The 11,552-nt window shown below is 45.0% G+C and overlaps 1 protein-coding gene across 1 annotated transcript in view; it reads left to right on the top strand.

Annotated features, from left to right (window-relative positions):
* Nucleotides 1–9,807: 9,807 nt before the first annotated feature.
* LOC126161608 (uncharacterized) overlaps nucleotides 9,808–11,552 on the top strand; it is a 164,828-nt gene continuing 163,083 nt past the window's right edge. The window contains exon 1 of the mRNA XM_049917558.1: nucleotides 9,808–9,962. Within this exon, the coding sequence (XP_049773515.1) occupies nucleotides 9,902–9,962 (61 nt within the window). The 5' untranslated portion in view covers nucleotides 9,808–9,901. The remainder of the gene's footprint in view (nucleotides 9,963–11,552) is intronic.

The raw sequence follows: 11,552 nt of genomic DNA, 5'->3' as shown, positions 1-11,552 counted from the left end.
GTGGGATACCTTATCAGCTTGCCTGCTCGAGCTTGTACGTAACTTACGCTTCGTACCAGTCCCTGACACGCTGGATCCCGTGATGCAGGGGCTACCATGAACTAAAGTACTTACTAAAAGTGTTATGATTCTCGTCGTCAGTTGTTATGATCACAGGAGGCCAGTGCTAAATAGAAACATATATTGCAGGTTTGGCAGTGAATTCGATAAGGAGCTGGCTGCATAGTCTGTATCTGCAACGACTGAAATAATTAGTAGTCGTTGGTAAAAAATAATATATATTGTACTTAACTTGTGTTACAGGCTTCTTCACATGATGCATACATATACACTCCTGGAAATGGAAAAAAGAACACATTGACACTGGTGTGTCAAACCCACCATACTTGCTCCGGACACTGCGAGAGGGCTGTACAAGCAATGATCACACGCACGGCACAGCGGACACACCAGGAACCGCGGTGTTGGCCGTCGAATGGCGCTAGCTGCGCAGCATTTGTGCACCGCCGCCGTCAGTGTCAGCCAGTTTGCCGTGGCATACGGAGCTCCATCGCAGTCTTTAACACTGGTAGCATGCCCCGACAGCGTGGACGTGAACCGTATGTGCAGTTGACGGACTTTGAGCGAGGGCGTATAGTGGGCATGCGGGAGGCCGGGTGGACGTACCACCGAATTGCTCAACCACTGGGGCGTGAGGTCTCCACAGTACATCGCTGTTGTCGCCAGTGGTCGGCGGAAGGTGCACGTGCCCGTCGACCTGGGACCGGACCGCAGCGACGCACGGATGCACGCCAAGACCGTAGGATCCTACGCAGTGCCGTAGGGGACCGCACCGCCACTTCCCAGCAAATTAGGGACACTGTTGCTCCTGGGGTATCGGCGAGGACCATTCGCAACCGTCTCCATGAAGCTGGGCTACGGTCCCGCACACCGTTAGGCCGTCTTCCGCTCACGCCCCAACATCGTGCAGCCCGCCTCCAGTGGTGTCGCGACAGGCGTGAATGGAGGGACGAATGGAGACGTGTCGTCTTCAGCGATGAGAGTCGCTTCTGCCTTGGTGCCAATGATGGTCGTATGCGTGTTTGGCGCCGTGCAGGTGAGCGCCACAATCAGGACTGCATACGACCGAGGCACACAGAGCCAACACCCGGCATCATGGTGTGGGGAGCGATCTCCTACACTGGCCGTACACCACTGGTGATCGTCGAGGGGACACTGAATAGTGCACGGTACATCCAAACCGTCATCGAACCCATCGTTCTACCATTCCTAGACCGGCAAGGGAACTTGCTGTTCCAACAGGACAATGCACGTCCGCATGTATCCCGTGCCACCCAACGTGCTCTAGAAGGTGTAAGTCAACTACCCTGGCCAGCAAGATCTCCGGATCTGTCCCCCATTGAGCATGTTTGGGACTGGATGAAGCGTCGTCTCACGCGGTCTGCACGTCCAGCACGAACGCTGGTCCAACTGAGGCGCCAGGTGGAAATGGCATGGCAAGCCGTTCCACAGGACTACATCCAGCATCTCTACGATCGTCTCCATGGGAGAATAGCAGCCTGCATTGCTGCGAAAGGTGGATATACACTGTACTAGTGCCGACATTGTGCATGCTCTGTTGCCTGTGTCTATGTGCCTGTGGTTCTGTCAGTGTGATCATGTGATGTATCTGACCCCAGGAATGTGTCAAATAAGTTTCCCCTTCCTGGGACAATGAATTCACGGTGTTCTTATTTCAATTTCCAGGAGTGTAATTACAAACATATCTAGAGAGGCACTACTTATGCCATACTTGACTAAGCTCCTTGTTAGAGGTTGCTTCCTATCAGCTGAAGGCTATGCTACATTCCTAGTTGACGTCCCAAGCAAGAGTGGACGAGAGCTCGCTAGATACTTGTCCAAGCCGAGGAGCGGCACTAGCGGCGCTAGTCGCGACTCGCGGATCCAGCGATATCTATTACAGATCGCGATCGATATCTGCAACCCCTGACAAGTATGGTATCGAACGTTGATACCACAAAAAGTCTATGCCCATTAGGGAAATGCCATTAAGAAGTTAATTAGAATTTAATGTGCAATTAATGGTGGCTGTAACGCTAAACTGCGGCTACAGGATCCTACTGATGTCAATAATTTCGATGATATATAGCTGAATATTAAATGAAATATGTGGCATAGTTATTTAATTTTTTTAACAATAGAGATTAGAAAATGGATGTATATGTACAGGATGTCCCACAAATGTTGCGACAAACTTTGAAGGGTTGTGGAGATTGTCTTGAAGAATTAACGGAACAAATCGAGAATAGGAACCCGTGCCCGCGTCGAAATTACAGGAGCCGACGCCTATCACCGGGCCATCCCTTCAGCAGCAGCCGTGACTTCTTACGCTGACGGACCATAGGCGGAACTTCTCGCAACGTTGTCTGTTATTCAGTGATCGTGTTTGATTGCCACGACTGCTAGCGGAGAAAATGGAGCTAGCTGCTGTGAATATGATGCTCTGTTGCCTTGATGGATGATGGTTTCGGACACAGGTTTCCAACAGCAGTTTATTTTCCCCCTGTACACAAAAGAACGGTGGAGATTTTAGAGGGTTTCAGGAGAAAAATAAACTGCAGAGGGAAACCCGTGTCCGCAACTGTCATCTCCCAAGGTAACTGAGCATCTCACTCATAGGAGACAAGGCCTTTCTTCGCAGCAGCTATCCCCATCTTTCCCGCTGGTGATCGTGGCAATCGGTCAGGATCACTAAATAACAAACAACGTTGCGGGACGTTCCACCTACGGTCCGTCAGCGTAAGAAGTCACGTTTGCTGCCAAAGGGGTAGCCTAGTGGCAGGTGCCGCCACATATACCTCCACTGCCTTCAATGCCCTGCAGCGTAGATTTCCAGACACGGATTCCTAGCCTCGATATGTTCCTCAGGAGGCCCTCTACACCCTCTCGAAATTTGTTGCACCATTTCTGGGACCCCCTGTATATAGCTTCATTTTTAGTACAGCTCACAAAAAGACCACGTACAGTTTGTTCATAGTGTCCTGAAGGTCTCCCTAGCTTTGAATAGAATATTGTCGGTAGAATCCATTCGCCTCTGGTCTACGATTGTTTTGTTTGCGTCACTGCCAACAGTCACGATTTAACAATACAGTAACTGTGTGTACCGTGGCCGTTACAAGGTGGTGATCGTGCCGTGCCAAACCAATAAGCATATATGGAGTGCCAGCGCTGCACGAGGAAAATGCAGCTTATTCTTTCCTCCTCTGCAACTCCACTCTCCCCACCAATATTCTATGTTGTCCGGCAGCTTAGCTGACTAGTAACGTCTTTGCCTACCATGCAACGGGCCCAAGTTGGAGATTTTTTCCGCTCGTGGACTGCGTGTTGTGTTGTCCTCATCATGCTTTCATCATCATCACCGACAGGCGAGTCGCCCAATGTGGCGTCACCTGAAATAAGACTTGCACCCGGCGGCCCAACTTCCCCAGATGAGGCCCACTGACCAACAATGCCGCAAGATCATTTCATTTTTTTTTATTATATGTTGGGCTCAGGTACGAGGAGCTTGCTTCCTCTGTTCACCATACCGTCTGGAAAAAGACGGTAAGGACATCGTGAACAAACTATAGGTAAATTTAGAGAAATTCGAGCTCGCACAGACGTTTAAAAACTATTGTTATTTCCGTATGCCATTCGTTACTGAAATAGGAAAGGCGGAAGAGACACTGGTACTCAAAGTACTATCCGCCACACATCACAAGGTACTGTGCGGCATATACAGTCTAACCAGGAAGCAATATTACGAAGTAATCAGTGCCAGGACTGATGATCATCCTGAAACACTGGTCCTTTTTTCCACTTGGATCATCATCATCATCATCATCATCATCATCAGCCAGTTCGATCACTTGGTGATGTGGCCACTTTAAGTCGGCGAGCAACATAGGAACCCTGCAGATTCTTCCATTTCTGCTGATCTTGAGCTACCTGTTGCCGGTTCAGTCCGACTGTCTTTTTTAAGGATCTGTCCCATCTGTCCTGTGGTCTTCCTCTTGGTCTTTTTTCTTTTTTGTAAAATTGGGCTCCAGTCTAGGGCTTCTTTTGACCACCTGCCATCCTTTCTTCGAGCAATGTGACCAGCGCACTGCCATTTCAAGGTATTCACTCCGTCCATTATGTCACTGACTTTTGATGTCTGTCTGATATCAACTACTTTCTTTCTGTCTTTATTTTGGTTGCCCAACATTGATCTTTGCGTTCCTTTTGTAGTACTACTAGTTTTCTGACAATGAACTCATTTAATGTCCTTGCCTCACAGCGCTGGCCGGGGTGGCCGTGCGGTTCTAGGCGCTACAGTCTGGAACCGCGGGACCGCTACGGTCGCAGGTTCGAATCCTGCCTCGGGCATGGATGTCTGTGGCGTCCTTAGGTTGGTTAGGTTTAAGTAGAAGTTCTAGGTGACTGATGACCTCAGAAGTTAAGTCCCATAGCGCTCAGAGCCATGTTTGTCTCACAGCTGTAAGTTATTACTGGCGGTATACATTGGTCAAAAACGTTTTCCTTCAGCTCAGCGGTCATCTCGGACTTCAAAACCGAGGGGTTTGCCATCCTAATTAAATACGTCGTGATATTTCTGGTGTTAGTTCTCCTTTCCTATTTAGCAGTTGACCCAGACAGATATATTCTGTGACCCCCTGAAGTTGCGTACTCCCACCAGATATATTTCCCTCCAGTGTCCATTCATTCATCATGATGTTAGTTTTATCATAGTTCATTTCCAGGCCGACTTCAGAGCAAACTGACACAAATTAGCTAATCAGTATTTGTTCTTCTTCTACACTATTTGCAAATAGTACAATATCATCTGCGAACCTCACGTTACTTAGTCTCATTCCCAGAATTTCGATTCCCTCTGTATTTCAATCTAATTTAGACATCGCTTTTTCGAGGACTGCTGAAAACTGTTTTGGAGACATACAGTCACCTTATTTTACGCGCTTTTCGATGGGAAATTTATTGGTTTCTTCAACCACATTCACAAACGCTGTGGAGGTTTAGTATATGTCGTATAGAGCTTTAATATAGGCCTGTTCTATTCCTTGCTCTGTTACAGCCTTAAACACAACTGGGTGACTGATCGAATGGAATGCCTTTTCAAAATTGATGAAGGCAAGGCAAAGAGGTAGATGATACTCATTTGCTATACTAATTGTTTCACGTAGAGTGAGGATATGATCGACTGTACTAAACTCTGCACGGAAACCAGCTTGCTAGATGGGTTGAGCCAGGTCAAGTGTAAAGCTCAATTTGTTAGTAAAAATTCTAGGAAAAACTTTGCGCAGTAGCATACGAGGCTCATAGGGCGACTCTTCTTATATCTTTAATACCACCTTCCTTACGTATTAGGATTATTTTGGTTCTATCCCAGTCTCTTGGTAATTTTCCACTGTGCAAACAATTTGAAAATATTTTAGCTAAATGCTTTATAGATTCGTCATCAATCAGCTTAAAAATATCGATAGAGCGATCATCACTACCAGGAGCGGCTCCATTTTTCCTCTTGTCTATGGCATGTTTGATTTCTGAAGGGAGTATTTCTGGTATTTGGCAAACAGGGTCATCCACGTCGTCCAAGATTAAGATAGGCTTATCATCATGGACTTTACTGTGTAAGTCACTATAAAAGTTCTCAATATATTCGAGTATTTCTTTCTTATCTGTAATTCGGCCTTGGTCTGTGTCTGACACTATCAGCTGATTCTTTCCAATCATACATTTTCGTCTGGCTATCCATAGATTTATTTTCAAGACTGGCATTTAACGTATCTTCTTCATACTCCTTGATGTCGTCTTTCATGCTGATTCTCAGAGCCTTGAACAGTTCTGCATATTCTGTCTTGTCTTTGTCTGTTTAAACTACTTTCATTTCTCCTCTCTTGTCCATCAGACTTATCGTTTTATTTGTCAGTTTATTTCGTTAATTTTGAAATTTACACAAGCCACTTATTTCTTCGGCTGTTGTATTAGTGTCTTTGTTATTGTTTCTGCTTCACATTCTTTTAATTTTCTCTTAATTCTTTCTTGAAGTGTCTCTTTCCGTTCTTCGAGATATTTGAAATTAACCTTTTTTTTCCTTTAATTAGTTTCAGTTTTTCATCTTTTGTATTTAGTCCAAGACTTGCGCTTATTAATCGATGATCACTGTTTGTATTGAAGACATCTTTAACATTTTGAGGCCTGCTGGTAATAATGAAGTCTATTTCATTTTTCATTTTAAAGTTACGACCTGTCCAAATACATTTGCGACTAGGATGCTTCTTGAAGGACGTATTCATAATAGGTGTTTGCATGCATTCTGAAAATTAAACTAGTCTCTCACTTTTGTCATTTCTTTCATCTATTCCATGTTTACTAATAACTGAATCACCTCACTTGCACGTTCCAGCTTTGACATTAAAGTCGCCAGTTCTAAATTCGAGTGACTAAAAATACATGCTAGTGCCTGAACTATTTGAATTTTATACCCTTCTGATATGAGGTCCAACGTACACTTCTATTTGAAGTTCCTTATAATACTGCTGTTTTGTCTACTATGGTTTTTTATTTACTAAAAACCCGACTCCTTTTAGTTTTCCATTTGGTTCACCACAGTAACAGAAGAAATTTTCCGAATTCAGTCGAAGTCAGTTTTCACCTTTACGACGTACTTCACTGCTTCAACAATGCTCCAGTTAATTTTTCCTGATTACTCTTCTATTCCTGTCAATATGTCGTCTCCTACTAGTGAACGATAGTTATATGTGCATTTGTGAAAGCATTGCTTCTCTTTCTTTGTAGAGTTAGAATGTTGTGACACTAAAGCAGCCCCCACACGGAGATCCGAATGCGGGTTTAATTTAACTCCGGAACATTTTACATTACTGACACACATCATGGCTTAGTTGACTAAAAAGCGAGATGCACAATCGCCACGCTTGCTTCAGAACGGATTGGCGATCTGATCTTCAAGGCCACCCCTAACGTGGAGAAGAGAGGCCTCTGGTTGGCCGCTTCTTAGAGCACAGACGCCGCTTGGATATCGCATGGATATGGATCCTCAAATAGAATTTTTTCAGCATTCAAAGTACCACTATTTTACGCAAGTCTAGTTCACAGAAAATTCCAGAAAATTCGGCATGACATCAATCGTTTTTCCAAATTGTTTATATTAGAAATAATAGATAAATATTGTTAATTACTACATCAAAGTTAAAGATTCACAGTCGATGTGGTAATTAGAAAGTAAATGAATGTCTTTTGAAACTAATTGTTAACTCCTTGTAATTGATGAAATTTTATACAGAAAAATATATTCATCTGCATCATAAATTGCATAAAAACAGTTTCCATTTATTGTACAAGATTTCTCAATACTTGGACATATGTACGCTATGATTTTTATTGTAAGTTTAATCATGTTTAAGAACTAACAGTGCGTGAAAAACATCTCAATTATTGTACAGCATAAATAGGGCAGGAGCTGAGCTCGCCATGGCTCGCTCTAACATTTTAGTCTGACTGTAAGCCATGCGAGTCAATTTCATTTAAGTACCAATCTGAGTCGAACCGTAATCAGAGTGCAAATAGTGTCAAGTGAGTTGTTCTTGGAAGAGTATAAATATGCCCGACTCATCTTTTTTCATGAGAGGGAAGCAATAAACAGAATAACATGGACGCAAAAAGTTGTCTGGTTTTAATCCGAAAATAACTGAGGCAAACGTTCATTTACACGAAAGCTAAATATCCTTTCATAATCTCTGTTTTACGTTACCATTCGATTGCATTCTGTGTAAAATGTTCACTGAGATCTAGGACAGGAAGTAATGTGAAAAAAATTGAACAGGTAAAATATTTTAACTATCTCGGAAAATTAATAGAACTTTAGAGCATAAAACACGTAAAGAAACACAACTGAAATTTTATACAACAGTCGCATTACCGATCCTAGTACATGGGTGTGCACCGTGGTTATTGAATAACAGACAAGAAAGACAAATACAAGGAGCGGAAATGAGATTTCTTAGAGCAGCGAACGGATGGAAAAGAATACATAATATACGAAATGGAGATATTCGAAAGGAGTAGAAAATATGGAGCGTGAAAGAAGATATGAATGAAAACAAAAATAAATGGAATGAGTATGCACAAAGAATGGAATCAGAGAGGTTTTAAACCGAAAGGGAAAAAGACCCTACAGACCGAGAAAAAGAAGGGGACAGCACAATTGGTCTAATATGAAAAGAGCAGAAGAAGAAGAAAAAAATCCAAATTGATGTTCATGATTATGCGTTTTTTCCCCGAACGGTAGTGTGTACACGGTCCAGACACATTAATTGACCACCACCTATAATCGACGTCAATGCGGAATAGCCATTCACAGACAGCAAGTGGCTGCACTAGCGGTGAATGGGATATAAGGTGTGTTGGGGGGGAGGGGGGGCGATTCACCAAAAACAGTACAGTCGTTGTCATAATACGGAAATGAGCTATTTATCTGACGTCCAGAAGGGCTTAATCATTGGCTTTCTGGCCAAGAGTGGAAGCATTGGAAGCATTTCTGAAACGACTGGGTTTCCCGTCATGGTTAAAGTATACCAAGCATGGCAAATAGACCCTATCCAAAACAGCACAGAGGCAACTATGTTGCACAACGAGCCGTAGCTAGAGAACAGACGTGCAACTGTTGAGCAGCTGCCGACAGCCGATATGAACCAAGAGACTGCCAACAGTGTCTCCTGAACGACCGTTCAGCACACGTTGGTGGGCCTCTGTAACAGGTGCCTGGTTCACGCACCCACGCTGACTGCTGTTCATTGGGAACAAAGGCTGTAATTTGTGAGCTAATACTGCGACTGAACGTTCACTGAGAGACGACAGGTAGCCTTTTCAGTTGAATCACATTATATGCTCCTTTGGACAGATGACCGTTTGCATGTATGGCGTGAGGCACCTTAAAGTGAACACCATGTAACAACCGTCAGAAGAGTCCAGGCCGGTGGATGAAGCGTTATGGTCTGAGGAATGTTTTCGTGGCATTCACTGTGTCATCTCATCATTCTGGAAGGCAGATCCTTCGGAACCATATACACGCCTACATGAAGTCTGTTTCTCCTCAGCACGATGGCATCTATCAGCAGGACAATGCAACGCGTTACACAGCTCGCAGTGTGCGTGCGTGGTTTGGAGAGCACCAGGGTGAGTTTACCGTATTCACCTGGCTGCCAAACTCTCTGGATGTAAACCCAATCGAGAATCAGTGAGACCACCTCGGTCGGGCTGTTTGCATCACCGATCTTCAACTAAGGAACCTGGCACAACTGGTCGCAGTACTGGAGTCGGCATGGCTCCACATCCCCGTCTGAACCTTCCAGAACCTCGTCGACTCTAGCCCTGTGTCCTGATTATTCAGGCTTTTGACTAGTGGTCACATTAAAGTGACTGAACAGTAGATGTACTAGGGTTGGCCTGATGGTACCCGTTGGTATATGTAACCCCACGCCATGTAGCGCCATTGGATGACTTTTCCGAACATGGCTTCCCATCCCCAGTTTATTCCTCAAGACGTCCTCTACAAAACCTCGAAATTTGTCGTCGTCGATTTGTTACACGCCCTGTACAAAGACAGCTACAGCCACAGAAGAACAGCGATGGGCACCGCCGACGACCTCCGCCCTTGTCTGCAGGTTGCCACTCGCTTACTTCCAGGAGCTGCAACCTCGCCCAATGTGCAGGCGGCGGGGTCCGAGAGAGCGGAACCTGTTCTGGCTCCCCGTCCCACGCAACAGGTTGGTGGCTGCGCGGCCGTGGCCGGTCGCGGTCAGTGCAGCGCGGTCCGCCGAGCAGAGAGCTTCCACACGCATCAATGTTGGCGCCGACACTGCTGCTGCTGCTCCTCGCGCTGCTCACCGCAGCTGCCTCCGGAGGTCAGTTGCTGGCTCGTGAGAGCTACTGTACCGATAGTTCTTTTGAAACGTATTAATGCGAGTTCCTCCTAGTAATGTAGATTCCCAAACCCAGAATTCCCTCGGCTATACTTACCTTATGGTCGTCTATTGTTCACATTTGAAGGCCCATAGCTTCATAGTTGGCTGAGGTGTTTATTTAATAACTCTATAAATATCGAAAAAAGCGCAGTCTTTACGCAAAGGTCCCGAGTTCGAGTCTCGGTCCGGCACACAGTTTTAATCTGCCAGGAAGTTTCATATCAGCGCACACTCCGCTGCAGAGTGAAAATCTCATTCTGAAAACATCCCCCAGGCTGTGGCTAAGCCATGTCTCCGCAATATCCTTTCTTTCAGGAGTGCTAGTTCTGCAAGGTTCGCAGGAGAGCTTCTACAAAGTTTGGAAAGTAGGAGACGAGGTACTGGCAGAAGTAAAGCTGTGAGGAGGGAACGTGAGTCGCGCTTGGGTGGCTCAGTTGGTAGATCACTTGCCCGCGTAAGGCAAAGGTCCCGAGTTCGAGTCTCGGTCCGGTACACAGTTCTAATCTGCCAGGAAGTTTCAAGCGCAGTCTTTGTTTAAGTGGCTTCTGAAGTAAGAACTACGTTTGTGAGATGAACTCCATTTCTCATTGCTTTGGTGTTTCCACCTTCACGCTAGGCAGAAACAATACAGCGACAGCATGATAAGATACGCACATCTATATCTATCAAAACGTCTGCTTGCAACAGCCGTCGGTAGCGTGCCAAGACTGTCACCACAACCACCTTCAGCTGAGGCCACTTCTTGTATTCTATTGGCTTGTGACGTCATTGTAATAGCGTCAAACAAGTCCTACGTCACAATTACGAGGAGTCTTAGGATTCAAATAAAGTTTCACGTAATTTTAAGCTATGCTGACGGACAGTTATACCGACAATTCAGAGCATTCAAATGTCATTAGAGTCCTTCACAAATTGCCGATTTCGTTCGCGTACAAACGGTGTTTATAATAAACTGACTAAATCAAGGGTGGAGTGGAAAGGCTAAAACAATATACACATAAAAATCGCTAGAAAAATTCAAAAATAAAAGTCCAACAGAACGTATATGCAATGTATTCGCAGTTGCTAATGTGGACGAACATCAGCTGTGCAATGGAATGGCGACAATGAATATTTGTGCCTGACCGGGACTCGAACCCGGACTTCCCGCTTATCGCGAGCGGTCACCTTACCATTTTTTCTTTTTTTTTGTAATCTCATTTTGTTCGTTATAGTTCGTTGAAATTGTTCGTGGCGGACGTCCCCTGACGCCCGTTGAAGTTCATTATTGATCCATTCACTCAGCTTTTTTTATCACAGAGGGCAGCTAACCCTCTGACCGAACACGCTGAGCTACCGTGCCGGCTCCCATTAGGCCATCCGTGCACGCTTGACGGCTAGACTCAAACTTCCACACGTCACCAACTTGCACTCGTACATTCATAATGTGTATTCTCGTACAGGGGAGACATTTTAATTGAAAGTCCCGGTGCGGCACAAAATTTTCAGTGTCGTCATTCCATTATACGGCTCATGATCGTCCTTATTCGC

The sequence above is a fragment of the Schistocerca cancellata genome, chromosome 2, assembly GCF_023864275.1.
Source record: "Schistocerca cancellata isolate TAMUIC-IGC-003103 chromosome 2, iqSchCanc2.1, whole genome shotgun sequence".
Lineage (NCBI taxonomy): Eukaryota > Metazoa > Arthropoda > Insecta > Orthoptera > Acrididae > Schistocerca > Schistocerca cancellata.
This window is presented reverse-complemented; position numbering and strand designations above follow the sequence as displayed.